Source organism: Rhincodon typus, chromosome 42 (assembly GCF_021869965.1).
Source record: "Rhincodon typus isolate 14 chromosome 42, sRhiTyp1.1, whole genome shotgun sequence".
Taxonomy (NCBI): Eukaryota; Metazoa; Chordata; class Chondrichthyes; order Orectolobiformes; family Rhincodontidae; genus Rhincodon; species Rhincodon typus.
The window spans coordinates 895,935-910,813 of record NC_063373.1 but is presented as its reverse complement, the minus strand read 5'-3'; the positions used below and the strand labels follow the sequence as shown (position 1 = coordinate 910,813).

General features: G+C 46.4%; 2 protein-coding genes across 2 annotated transcripts in view; both read left to right on the top strand.

Annotated features, from left to right (window-relative positions):
• Window positions 1–5,501, top strand: part of LOC109918342 (deleted in malignant brain tumors 1 protein-like) — a 31,072-nt gene extending 25,571 nt beyond the window's left edge. Inside the window, exons 16-19 of the mRNA XM_048619056.1 lie at window positions 308–421; window positions 1,690–1,821; window positions 5,151–5,316; window positions 5,417–5,501. Coding sequence (XP_048475013.1) covers window positions 308–421; window positions 1,690–1,821; window positions 5,151–5,302 — 398 coding nt within the window. The 3' untranslated portion in view covers window positions 5,303–5,316; window positions 5,417–5,501. The remainder of the gene's footprint in view (window positions 1–307; window positions 422–1,689; window positions 1,822–5,150; window positions 5,317–5,416) is intronic.
• Window positions 5,502–11,628: 6,127 nt separating this feature from the next.
• Window positions 11,629–14,879, top strand: part of pip4p1 (phosphatidylinositol-4,5-bisphosphate 4-phosphatase 1) — a 15,013-nt gene continuing 11,762 nt past the window's right edge. The window contains exon 1 of the mRNA XM_020518258.2: window positions 11,629–11,789. Within this exon, the coding sequence (XP_020373847.2) occupies window positions 11,669–11,789 (121 nt within the window). The 5' untranslated portion in view covers window positions 11,629–11,668. The remainder of the gene's footprint in view (window positions 11,790–14,879) is intronic.

Genomic DNA, 14,879 nt, shown 5'->3' with positions numbered 1-14,879 from the left:
AGATATTGGAGTGGAATTAAGTCAGGTGGCACATCGTGATAGCTCTGCCATTCAGTCGTGGCTAATTTGTTTCTTAGCCCCTACTCCTGTCTTCTCCCTCGAACTTTTTATCCCCTTAATGATCAAGAACCTGTCTATCTCTGTTTTAAAGACACTCAAAAACTTGGCCTCCACAACTTTTTGTGTCAATGAGTTCCACAGATTCACCATCCTCTGGCTGAAGAAATTTCGCCTCTTTACAATTCTAAAGGGTCACGGCTTCACTAGGAGATGGGAATTGACATTAACTCTGTACTTTTGTTTTTAGTAATTGCTGCTTCCATCGACTCACTCAATCACATCGAATACTACACCAGCGACAACTTGATTGACAATAATCGGGGATCAGAAAATCCTGAGGTGAACTCCAACAGTATTGCAGGTTTGTCTGTGTTCACTTTCTGTCAGGCCACTTTTGTCCTTCACTCTCTCTTCCTTCCAGACTTAAAGATGTCAATGTTCACACGGGGCTAGAAAGATGTTGCAATAAGCGCTGTTTCATGACCGCTGTCAGTGAAAAAAAAATGTTGCTGGTTTGGGGTCATACTGATATGGTCCATCGAGTCCGTGCCTGCCAAAAACAATCATATAACTGTTATAATTCCACTTATCAGGAGTTGTCTCATAACCTTGCACAACACAATGTGGAGGGATAGATTAATATGAAGGGATTGGAGGGATATGGGCCAAATGCTGACGAATGGATCAAGATTAGTTTACGATGTTTGGCGGCTGAGTTGGACCGAAGGGTCTGTTTCCATGCTGTGCACCCTCTATGACTCTACGTACAAGTAAATATTTATTCAGTGTCATAAGAGTTCGTGCCTCTACCACACTTACAGGCAGTTGGTTCCAGAGTCCTACCGACCGCTGGCTCAAAACATTTTCCTTCACTTGCTCTTTAATTCTCCCTCCTCGAACCTGATCTCCCCTTTCCTTCAATCGATGTCTCCTGATATTTGATCCCCCAACAACGGCGAAAATTTCTTCCTGGCTACCACACCAATGTCCATCATAATTTCACAATGCATCTCAAAAAAACGCCCGGCACTCTGTGACCTCAGCTCCAAGGGAAAAGAAAAGCAGGAACATAGAAACAGGAGTCGAACACTCAATCCCTCGAGCCTGTTCCTCGATTCGGTGATAAATTCCTGGCACTTGCCTGGTCCTAAATTCAGATACCTGTCTTTGGCCCAAGTCCCATAATACCTCTGGTTGACAATAATCTATCCCAGATTTTAAATTAACAACTCATCTGATATCAACTGGTTTTTTAAGGAATACAATTCGAAACCTCTCCCAGCTTTTGTACTCCCTAACGTCTCTTCTGAATGATCAGGCTTTAATTCTCAGAGTGTGCTCCGAATTTCTAGAATTGTCCAAACAGTTGAGGTAGTTTATTATTGTCTAACCTGTCTTTTCCTGTTAATATCTTGGACAATTCGATCAGATCACTCTTAATCTTCCAGTGAAAACAGTCCTGATTAGCATAATCTCTGCTTATGCCATGGCTCCTCAAGTACAATAAACTACCTGACTCTTCTGATCCCACTTTTTCATCTCTTATTTGCCACTTTGAATCTCATTTTCCAGCTCCTGGTGTTATATGTTACACTGTGTTAGTGATAGTCATTTTTATTTTTCTCCCAGGTCCTATTCGTGGCTATTATGATGATATTGAGACTGAAGGCGCTGAATCTCAGGATGGCCAGTTACAATTGGACAGTGATCCTGATGAGCCCCTCACATTGACAAATGATGTCAGTGTTCCTTGTTCACTTGGTGAGTTGAATTACAGTCACTTGCATCTTAGCCAGTGATCTGCATTCACACTGCCTTAATTCCTTTCCATTCTGTGACAAATATTGCATTTCCTGAAGAGCCAACAGCAATATTCAAAGCTGTCAGAGCCTTATCTCCAGAAACTCAAACTGAGAAAGAGCCGTTATACTGGAGGGGTATCTTAATTCCAATATCTTAAAGTATTGCCTGGCAAAATAATATGTATATATTTATTAGACATTGCGTTTCGTCAACGCTTTGAGTAGCCAACACTATCATCACCCATTGGCGAAATTATAAGTCTAAATCTACTGTTTCAATGAATCACCAAATAGCCGAATCGAAAATATGCAAGGTCAGGTTTTAAGTGTTCCAAGTTTTAAATGTTGTGGTTCTTGGTTCGTATTGGGAAGAAAGACCCGGTGCACATTGACGTGTAAAATGCAAAGAGAGATGGTTGTGATTTGGCTGTTCTGAGGAACTGCACTCATACCAGTTCCCAAAGCGGAATGAGTCTCGCCAACGTGAGCATCATAAATGCCAATAACTCGTGGACACACTTGTCACTAAAACCCAACCTCTCTGATCAGCTGCTTCGCCATTTAAACATTCCTAATTGGCCATTGAGAGAACCTTACTCCATTGTTCCTGGCTTCCCTGGTGAACAGCTTGCATAGTTTTACAGTTTCTCTCCTAAACCACGCTTTGTCTCCACTAATTAACCTTTGTGGGATCTGTCCTCCAAAATGTGGCATTCAGCACAAAATGTGGCATTCAGCACACTTCCAAATAAGCTACTGCATCTCCACAGAAGAATGGTCACTACTCCCGTAGTGTTAAATCTGGCTTCTCTCCACGAAGACTGCCACACCTGCTGAGGTTTCCCAGCAATTTCTGGTTTTGTTTCTGATTTTCAGCATCCACAATTCTTTTCACTCTTCCACGCCAATACAAGTACGCTCTCCAGCAAAATCACTGCTAAATAGCGTCATGGTGTCATAGAATTATACAGCACGGAAACAGACCCTTCGGTCCAACCTGTCCATGCCGACCATAATCCCAAACTAAACTCGTCCCACCTCCGTGCTCCTTGTTTGTATACCTCCAAACCTTTCCTATACATGTATCCATCCAAATGTCTTTTAAACATTGCAATTCGACCCGCATCCATTACTTCCCCAGGACGTTCAATCCACACGTGCACCACCTTCTGCGTCAAAAAATGCCTTTTATGTCTTTTTTTAAAAATCTCTTTCCTGTCACCTTAAAATAACGTGCCGCCTCGACTTGAAATTCCCCACCCTAGTGAAAATAAGAGCAACTACAACTAACTCTGTCTATTCATCTCATTATTTTATAAACTTCTATCTGGTCACCTTTCAACCTCCTACACTCCAGTGAAAAAAGTCCCAGCTTATCCAACCTTTCTTTATAACTCAAACGTTGCATACTTAGCAACACGCTGCCAAATCTCTTCAAAACCCTCTCCAGCTTATAATATCCTTCCCATAACTGGGCAACAAGTACTGGATGCAGTATTCCAGAAGAGGCCTCACTGGTGTGCTGCACAACCTCAACATAACTCCTAACTCCTCGACTCTAAGGACTGAGCAGTGAATGCAAGTGTGCCAAATGCACTTTAACCAACCTGAAAGTATGTGAGGCAAAGTTTAAAGAATTATATTTCCGCATCCCTAGGTCCCTCTGTTCTACAACGCTACCCTAGTTTCTACCATGAATTGTACATGTCCTACACTTGTTTGTTGTACCAAAATGCAATACCTCTCCAGATTTATCCAGACGTGAAATATGAAATTTCAACAGGGTATTTCAATCCCTCCAACTGCAGTTCCAAATGTTGCAATGTTTAAATATCATTTATCAAAGTCACAAACATTTCGCTGTCCTCAGGTATATGTAACAACAATAAATCAATTCAAACCAAGGGAGATCCCAGGTGATTGTGAAAATGATTATTAATCGTTGTTCATCGTTGTTAACCTCACTGACGTATTAATAATAAGGCTGCGGGGGTGGGGGTGGGGGTAGCAGGTTGTGGTGGGGTCATGGAAGGCAAAGTTAACGGTGAAAACCAGGGGCTTGGAGGGGATTTGAGGAAGATATTCATTTCTACGAGTGCGGTGGGTGTCTGGAATACGCTGCGCGGGAGGATGGTTGAGGCTGGATACTTCAGAAATTTTAAGACATGCTTGAGCGAGTACTTGAAGCGCCATAACATTTAAGAATATATATGGGATCATGAGACTGTTGGAGGTAGTAGCATATATTTGACAGTGCAGACTCGATGGGCCGAACAGCCTCTTCCGTACTGGATGATTCTTTTTGGTTCCAAGATACAGCCATTGCCATGGCCATATAATCCTCCTGAACGCCACGCCATTATTGTCCAGCATCTTAGACAGGTCTCAATGGAGCCAAGTGTTAACATGATTAATCTCAGGCCAGTGTATTATATGTAATGGTTTTTCAAGCAATGTTACCTCTGATGCCCTCTCAGAAAACCCTATTCCTTCTGATAATTGACGTTTCCATGTTGCCCCCAGTAATGACACGCACCGAAACTGAAATTGAACAGCAAACTCATCAAACCGATAAGAGCTACCTTGTCTCATTATTTCCACTGTTTCTGATGCAGAGCAGAGATTGGGATTGCCTGGCGTTCTGTAGAATTATCAAATACGTTGAGCATTATTTAATGCTGAAAATCAGCACGGAAAGCTTGACATTTATCAACTAAAGCAATCGATATTTGTGATTGGAATTTTCTGGTCAATGAGGAAAACAGCATGTTACTGCTTCACAGAAATCATTGAAATTGTTTTATCAGAGTAAAAGAAACAGCAAAAATACTTTTCTTTATGCTGCACGTTCGAACACCACCCGACTTGCAAAAAACACGCACGGCCAATGATGTGCTTTTGGGAACAAAACACAGAAGTTGCTGGAAAAGCTCAGCAGGTCTGGCAGAAACTGTGAAGGAAAAATCAGAATTAACATTTCGGGTTCAGTGACCCTTCCTCAGAACTCAGGGGGTTCTAAGGAAGGGTCACTGAAACTGAAACGTTAACTCTGATTTTTTTTTCGTCACAGATGCTGTCAGACCTGCTGAGCTTTTCCAGCAATTTCTGTTTTTTGTTCATGATTTATAGCATCCGCAGTTCTTTCGATTTTTATGATGTACATTTGGGAATATCCTCGCTGTTGTAATTTATGGCAAGGCACAACCAACGTTCGCTCAATAAATCCCTAGAAATCAGGAAGCAATAATTATTGTATAATAATATGTGTACTGAGTTTTCTGACTGTAGAACAAATACTTGTCGAGGGATCACTTGCTGCCTACTCCTGTCCTGCTGTTCGAGATCGATTACATTCAGCTGAGCGAGCAGATAGAGATACAGAGATACCAGGAACTGCAGATGCTGGAGAATCTGAGATAACAAGGCGTAGAGCTGGATGAACACAGCAGGCCAAGTCAGTTTATGTTGAAATGTGGCCCTTCAGCAGTGTAACATTGCAGACAGAGGCAGACATGACCTCAAGTGAACTCAAACTATTTTCTTTGTCATTACAGGTAAATGGCAGAGTTTACTTCAACGCGGGACGTCCTGAGGCACATAAACTTGCGAGAAGTCGTCCACTTTCATTTCCAAAATGCTAAATATTTTGTTCTCGATATAAGCTTTGTTTGATTGTAATTCATCAGCATTTGCTTTAGTATTGAAATAACTAGATTTGTATTTTCCTTTTTTTTTAATTTCATCATGAGTGTTGTAATGAGTTAAAAGTGGAAATAAACGGACTGCATCAAAGTTATTTTTGTGTGTATAAATCATGTAATTCATTTCTCTGTGCGGATTAATTGACTCACTATTGCGGGCGACGTCCCTGATGTTTATCAAAGCTGTATTTAAAGAATTTCACGTGTAATTGCTTTGTTTTTCCATCCCCAATGAAGGAGGGTTTAAAACTTGTCAAGTCAAACAATTCTCCGATCTGCTCTGTTGCTATTTATTGAGTGGAATGTTCCCTCCATCTCCCTCTTCTCGATGAACTGAGCAATTTCTCTCTGAGTGATTTTGCACAATGTAAGTTGCAGTTCACCAATAAAAATGTGATGGTTACATGTCTGCTTTGGGATTCCGTGCCTCTGTTGATTTCAGTGCCTCAGTGAATGTGAATGAGTGAGCGAGTGTGTGTGAGTGAGTGAGTGAGAGTGGGTGCTATCGTCTGGAAATGTCTGTGAGTGTGAGGGTAATTGTGTTTTTGTGAGTATTTTGGAAGGATTAATGCAGGAGAGAAGTATACAGTAAATGGTCGAAATTCTACAAACATTACCCTACAGAGGGATCTCGGCGTACAGGTCTGCAGGTACGTGAAAATGGCAACATGGATGCATAAAATGGTCAAGACGATGTATGGCATGCGTACGTGCATCAGTCGGGGCACAGAGTATATCATTTTTTTTCAGTCATGTTGCTTGCTATTGACCCTTAATTCGGCCTCATTTGGAATATTGCGTGCAGTTCTGGTCGCCACAGTGTCGGAACGATGTGGAGCCTTTGGAGAGGGTACGGAAATAGTTTACCACGATGTTGCCTGGGTTTCGGAGACTTTTAGCCTTGAGGAGAGATTGGTCAAACTTGCTTTGTTGCCACTTGAATGTTGGAGGCCTGACAGTTGATTACCAAATGAGGAGAGACTTGGATAGAATGGATAGTCAGGGTGGTTTCTTCCCTAGGTTAGAAATGTCAATTACTCAGCGACATAGGTTTAAGATAAAAGTGAATAAGTTTAAAGGAGACGTGAGAGGCAGGATTTTTAACACAAAGGGTGGCAAGTGCCAGGAATGTGCTGTCGGAGGAGGTGGTGCTGGTGGATAGAGTAGAAACCTTTAAGAGGTGTCTTGAAAGATATATGAATAGGCAGGGAATAGAGGAATACGGACCACATACAGGCAAAAAGTTTTTAGTTTAGTCATGCGTTAGCGCAGTCTCCATTAAGAGGCAAATCTAACAACTGTCCCTTAGCATTCCATGGTGCTACCATCACTGAATCCCCCCGACTATCAATATCCTGGGGGTTACCATTGACCAGAAACTGAACACAGATCCAGCCCCATATAAACACAGGGGCTACAGGAGCATGTCAGTGGCTGGGAATCCTGCAGGGAGTAACTCACCCCCTGACTCCCCCCACCTCACTCCCCCACCCCCACCAAAACCTGACCCACCATCTACAAAGCGCAAATCAGGATATGAGGGAATACTCCCCACTTGCCCTGGATGGGGGCAGCGCCAACAACACTCGAGAAGCTCGACACCATCCAGGGACAAAGCAGCCTTTGGTCGATTGGCACCACATCCACAAACATTCATTCCCCCCAACCACATCTACAAGACGCGCAGCAGATATTCAGCACAGATCCTCAGACGGCATCTTCCAAATCCACGTACACTTCTGCTCACTGTCTGGTCTTGTCGATTTCGCCTTCTGGTCTAGACCAGGGACGTTCCTAACGTCTTCAATCTGCCCTCAGAACTGAATTGAAACGTCCTTGAGGCCATTCTAATCAACCGCTTAGGCCCTCTCTCCAACGCATTCACACCCTCCTGAGCACTGACCACCCAGAGCTGTGCACAACACTCCAGGTGAGTTCTGACCAACATTCAGTGCAAATTCAGTGCCACCTCGTAAATTGAAAATAAAAACAAAAACAGAAAGAAAGTTTTGGAGAAACTCAACAGATTTGCTGCATGCATTCCAGTCTCAATTTCCACCTCTGGACCTGTAGCCTCAAATGCTCACCTATAACATATATGAGACAAATTAGGCCATTCAATTAGTCGAGTCTGTGTGCCATTCGATCATGGCTAATGTGTCTGTCAACCCCATTCTCCTGCCTCCTCCCTGTAACCCTTGATCCCCTTACTAATCGAGAACCTATCTTTCTCTGTCTTATGTATACTTAAATACCCCAAGATGTCAGCAGCGAGCCAAATGAGACAATCAACAAACCGAAACAGTCAACAAAGAGATCCGCGGTGCCATGACCAAAGAAGAAAGAGTTGAATTGCACCCCAATAGAAGGCCACTGCCCGAGTTTCGACATGCATGCTCAAGCTGTCAGGAGATGCCAGATTCATCAGCCGTGCTCACAAGGTAGCGCAGAATGTCAGCCAAGCGCAACACAATGCCATCCGTGCTGTCATGACCAATTGCAACATTGTCATCAAACCAGCAAAGGAGGAGCTGTCGTCACACAGAATAGAATGGACTACTGCAAATAAGTGTACAGACAACTGAGCAACCAGGAACACTACAGACAACTGCCTGCCAATCTGACCAAAGGACGGACCTGTGAACTCAACAGACTCATCAAGATCTGTGATCCAGAACTTCAGAGTATCTTAAACACTCTCATCCCACATACTTGTCACATCGGAGACTTCTACTGCCTTCCGAAAGTGCACAAAATCATCACACCTGGACGTACCATGGTATCAGGCAATGGGACACTGTGTGAAAACCTCTCTGGCTATGTTAAGGGCACACTGAAACTCATTGTACAAGGAACCCCTAGCTTCTATCGTGACACTACAGAATTCTTCCGGAAATGTAGCATCCACGAACCAGTCAAACAGGGAACATCCCTCATCGCCATGGATGTTTTGGCACTTTACACCAGCATCCCCAATGATGACGGCATCGCTGCAACAGCCTCAGTACTCAATATCACCAACTGTCAATTTCCAGATGCCATCCTGTAACTCATCCACTTCATCCTCGACCACAATATCTTCATCTTCGACAACCAGTTCTTCATCCAGACACATGGAACAGCCATGAGGACCAGATTTGCTCCCCAATATAACAACAAATTCATTCACAAGTTCGAGCAAGGCTTCTTTGCTGTGCAGGAATTCTATCCAATGTTATACACCAGATATGTCGATGACCTTTTCTTCCTTTGGACTCATGGCAAGGAATCACTGAAACAACTACATTGTGATATCAACAAGTTTCATCCCACCATCAGACTCACTGTGGACTACTCTTCAGACTCAGTCTCATTCTTGGAAACACACATCCCCACCAAGAACGGACACCTCAGTACCTCAGTCAACTGCCAGCCCGTGGCTGACCTCATGATGCTGCACTTTTCTAGCTTCCACCCGAAATATATTACAGACACCATCCCCTGTGGACAAGACCTACTCATACACAGGATGTGCTCAGATGAGCCGGAACACAATGGACACCCAGAAATTTTGAAGGATGCAGTCAGAAGAACAGGATATGATGCTCAACTCATTGATTTCCAGTTCTGACGTGCCACTGTGAAAAACTGTAATGACCTCCTCAGAAGACAGACACAGGATACATCTAATAGGGCACCCTTCATTGACCAGTATTTCCCCAGAGCAGAGAAACTACGTTTCTTCAAAGCCTTCAACATGTCACCGATGACGACGAGCATCTTGTCAAGATCATCCCTCTTCCACGTCTCACCTCCAAACAACCACCAAACCTTTAAACAGACCATTGTTCACAGCAAGCTACCCAGCCTTCCAGGCAACATTGACCATAACACCACACAACCCTGCCATAGTAACCTCTGCAAGACATGTCAGATCATCGACATGGATAACACCATCACACGCGGGAACACCATACACCACATACACGTCAGATACTCATGTGACTTGGCCAACGTTGTCTGTCTTATACACTGCGGGCAAGGATGCCCCAAGGCATGGCATGTGGGAAATGACCACGCTGATGGTACAACAACGGATGAATGGACATTGTACAATAGTCACCAGACAGGAATGATCCCTACAAGTCGGGGAACACTTCAGTGGTCAGGGACATTCAGCCTCCAACCTTCAGGTAAATGTCCACCAAAGCAGCCTTTGGGATGCACAACAAGGCAGAATCACCGAGCAGAAACAGATGGCCAAGTTTTGTTACAGAAGGACGGCCTCAACAGTGATCTTGTGTTCATGTCACGCTACTTGTGACCCCACACCACTGTTCTGTATCTGTATAATCTTCATTACCACCCTATTTTGATACCATCACCTGGATAAATTGTTATGATCTCTCTATCTTAATTAGTTTGTACAGTTTTGGTTTATTTATTACTTTGATTCAACCCTCAGCATGTGACTCTTACACCGATCATGTTATTTTAGTTATTTAGGTTGTCCCCAGCACCATCTTATATTTATTTTTGTTGTAATTATCTTTCCACCTCTTTTGTTCAGATTGTAGATAATTCCTTTGCTTGTTGTTCAGCTGTTAACACTTTACTCACACCGTCTGACATTTTTGATCACTTGCAGAGACTTATTATTCGACACTCCACTCACACCATTTGCATAATCTCTCTGCCCTTGATCTCTTTGACTATAAATTTTGTGCCTGTGTGTTTCTCTCTCACTTCACTTGATGAAGGGGCTACACTCTGAAAGCTGGTGATTTCAAATAAACCTGTTGGACTATAGCCTGGTGTTGTGTGACTTCAGACTTTAAATACACTCAGTGACGTGGCCTCTACAGCGTTCTGCAGCAATGAGTTCCACACACTCACCAATCTCTGGCTGAAGAGATACCTCCTCATCTCGGTTCTAAAGGGTCACCCATGCACTCTAATGGTTTTGCCTTCGGTTCCGAGTCTCTCCTACAAGTGGAAACATCTTCTCCAATCCACTCTGTCCAGGCCTCTGGTATTCTGTGAGTTTCAGTCAGATGCCACCCCATCATCTGAAATAACTGCACAAAGGTCAGTGTCCTGTCACCAAGTCATCCTTTATTTACTGGTGCACAGTACACTGGCTGTAGCCCAGCCAGCTTGGAGTCAGTCCTCAACTGAGGAGATCCTAATCTCCTGGTTATATTGGTCAGCCTGGTCGGCTTGGGTTAACAACCCCATTCAAGAACCTCATAGTAAATGTGGTCCACCTGGTTCCAATCGCTACAACATCCTCTTAAAGTCCATTGTGTCCAGACCCAGAGTCCTCAATCGTTTCTCATATGACAAGCTTATTCACCTACTTCAAATGGCTTGAGGGCTTCCACCTCTAGCTCCCTGCCTCGTTTTTAGGCAGGTTTGCCACAAGTAAGTAAATTTAATAAGGACCCGGAGTGACGAGCCTGTTCCCAAAGTCGATTGTTGGTCACAAATGTGGTTCAGTGAGTGAAATCTGCCTACCAGTGGCTGCGGGACCCAGGGCAATGGGTGAGTGGGGAGGTGGTGAGGGAACCAACCATTGACTCTCCACGGAGCCACAGCATGTTCACGGTACTAATGAGGCTATTCAGCCCGTCGTGTCCCAGGACCAGCCGTCCTCACCACCCGACTTTTGGGGAATTGGGAGGTGGAAAGGAAGGAATACTGAGGGTGTTTGGTGGTAGAACTTTTCTGATTTATGGACGCTTGCCCTCCCGGATTTTAATCAACCCTGAAGAAGACAGATTCATTAATGCCCCTGCCCCCAACCCACGCACTCCTTCCAATGGAAAAGGAATGGTTTAGATGATCCCCAGCCAAAAAACAAAACAAATAATAAACAACTTATTGCGAAAGATTCACTACCCTTGCTCCCACCCCAACCCATGATTGAGATGCAGATATTTACTATTCTTGGACACAAATTCAATGTGGTGTGGCGTGTGGGGGGTATGCCCCTTTAAGAGGGTTCGCGATGACGTCGACTGCGGGGAAAGGGGCGTGGCCGTGGTTGTACGCGCTGACGACAGACGCAGAGGACTGGATCGTGGCCGAGCTCTGCGAGCTGACGTCAGACGCAAGCCCCGGAAGATGGCGGCGGCAGGAGGAGGGGAGCGCGAGAGCGGCGAGAAGTCTCCCCTGTTGCCCGGGGGGGAGACCCCGGGGCTGGGGCCAGAGGCTGTTGCTAGACCGGGCGCCGGGATGGGGGCAGGTGAGAGGGGCGAGTTGTCGTGGGGGGGAGGTGGTGAATGGTGTTTTATAAATGTATGTGCATGCAAGTCAGTACGTGGGGCGGGGCAGGTGGCAGGGGTATTCACCCCTGGAGTGGGAGAGCCTGGGGCCAGCGGCTGTTGCTAGGCTGGGCCCTAGCACGGGGAAGGTCACTAAGTCTTGGGGACGGTGGGGTGGGGTGGGGTGAAACATTTAAGCCTATGTTAATGTATGGAGAGGGGCAGTTGAGAGTGGCATTCACCCCAGGGGTGAGTGGAAGAGGCTGGGGCCAGAGGCTGATGCTAGTCTGGGAGATGGGATGGTGGTAGGTGAGAGGGTCTTGTTGGCAGGGAGTGAAGAGTGTATTATAAACATACGTGCATGCATGTTAGTAAATAGGGAGAGGCAGGTGAGAGGGGCAGTCACTCCGGGGATGAGTGGAAGACGTCGGGGCCAGATACTGTTGCGAGGCTGGGTCTCGGCATGGGGCAGCTCACTGAATCTTGGGGACGGTGGCGTGGGGTGAAACATTTAAACCTATGTTAATGTATGGGGGGGGGAGCAGGTGAGAGCGGTATTGACCCTTGGGGTGAGTAGGAGAGCCTGGGGCCAGAGGCTGCTGCTAGACCAGTCTGTGGGGTTAGGGGAGGGGTGTAGATGAGTGGGGCACAGGCTTGGGAGAGGTGAAGGCGGAACATATGTGTCAGTAGGGCAGGTGAATGTGGTATATTCCTGAGGTGTGAACCTGACAGCCCAGATCTGAGGCTGTTGCTATGCTTTGGCTCTGGGATGGGTGTTATTGTGTGGGCCCTGGGGTGGGTGGGTTATGTGCATATGTCAATATACAAGGAGGGGCAGGTAAGGGGTTTACCTAAGCTTTTTGTTAACCCAAGGCTGCTGTTAGTGGCTGTAACTAGACCAGACACCAGGGTGGGGGCAGGTCAGAGTGGTTGATACTTTTTGCTGATGAGAGGGTGTCTTAGAATATAAATATATACGTATTTATCAATATATGGGGATGGGCAAGTAAGAAGGGTCGTATATGTGGAGTTGAATTCCAGGGCTATGACTAGAGGCTGTTGCTAGGTTAGCCCTGGGGCTGGGGCCTACAAGGGGGTATTGGGGGGGTGGTGGCTGTGGTTTATTATAGATATGTATGTAAATATAGTGGGGCTTTTGTGGGGAGGCCTGGAGTGTGAATATAAATACCAATAAACCAGGGTGGGAGTCTGTCATGAGGCTACAAAGAGGATTTGAGATGGGAGTGTTTGGAGGCAGGGAGGGGTATCCTGTGAACTGGGCTACGGGCGGTGTGATTGGTGTAGGGTGACCATCATGGGTTGAGCATTTATTGCCCATCCCTTGTCGCCACCCCCCCCCGCCCCCTTGAGAAGGTGGGGGTGAGCTGCCTTCTTGAACCGCTGCAGTCCATGTGCTGTAGGGTAGACCCACAATGTCCCTTAGGGAAGGAATTCCAGGGATTCGGACCCATCCGCACTGAAGGAACGGCTGATATATTTCCAAGTCGGGATGGGGAGTGGCTGGGAGGGGATCTTGCAGAGGGTTGGTGTTCCCATGTATCTGCTGCCCCTTGTCCTTCTAGGCAGAGGTGGAGGTGTTGGACTGGGGTGAACAAAGGCAGAAGTCACAACACACCAAGTTATAGCCCAACACGACGGCTTCATCTGACGAAGGAGCAGGGCTCTGAAAGCTTGAGATTTCAAATAAACCTGTTGGACGATAACCTCGTGTTGCGTGACTTCTAAGTTCGAGATGGAAGCGGTCGTGGGTTTGGAAGGTGCTGTCTAAGGAGCCTTGGTCAGTTTCTGCAGGGCATCCTGTAGATGGTACACACTGCTGCGGCTGTGCATCAGTGGTGGTGGGTGGGGGGGATGTTTGTGGATGTGGTGCCCATCGAGCGAGAGGGGGGTGGGGTGGCTGCTTTGTCCCTGGATGGTGTCGAGTTTCTCAAGTGTTGTCGGAGCTGCCCCCCATCCAGGGGCAAGCGGGGAGTATTCCCTCACCCTCCTGTCTTGTGCCTTGTCGATGGTGGGACAGGCTTTGTGAGGGAGTCAGGAGGGGAGTTACTCGCTGAAGGATTCCCAGCTTCTGACCTGTTCCTGTAGCCCATGTGTTTATGTGGCTGGGCTCGGCTCAGTTTCTGATCAACAGTAACCCCCAGGATGTTGATATTGGGGGGAGGAAGAGTCAGTAATGGTAATGCCATTGGATGTCAATGGGGTGATGGTTAGATTCTCTTGTTGGAAATAGTCATTGTCTGGTATTTGTGGGTGTGAATGTGACTGCCAGACTGAGTTATTGGCTCACAGTCCACTTCTTCATCAAAAACAATATCTCCTGCATTTTGTCTGTCTTCCTCATTGTTGAGGTTTCAATTGGGGATTACCAGATAGGCGTAGCTCCACTTACAACAGAAGCCATAGCCTTTTCTCATACAGCAAACACAGCCCAGGCCAGATCAACACACGCGAGCTAGATACAGAGTAAAGCTCTCTCTGCACCGTTCCCCCCCCCCCGCACCAACTCCCCCATCCAACACTCCCAGGGACAGCAACAGCACAGGGTTGGATACAGAGTAAAGATCTCTCTGCACTGTTCCCCCCCATCAAACACTCCCGGGTACTGCAAAGGGTTAGATAAAGAGTAAAGCTCCCCCTGCACTGCCCCCGCCCCATCAACCACTCCCAGGGACAGGGACAGCATGGGGTTAGATACAGGGTGAAGCTTCCTCTACACTGTCCCCCCCATCAAACACTCCCAGGGACAGGGACAGCATGGGGTTAGATACAGGGTAAAGCTCCCTCTACACTGCCCCCCAACCCCCCGCTCCATCAAACACTCCCAGGGACAGGGACAGCACGGGGTTAGATACAGAGTAAAGCTCCCTGTCGACAGGTTGGACAGACATTGCATGGATTGCAGAGCGTTGAGCAGGTATAGAGGCTGGAGGAGGTGACAGGGACGGGGTGGAGGGGGCCGGGGGAAGGTGACAGGGACTGGGAGGGCGCCGGGGGAAGGTGACAGGGACTGGGAGGGGGTTGGGGGTAAGTGACAGGGTCTGCGAGGGGGT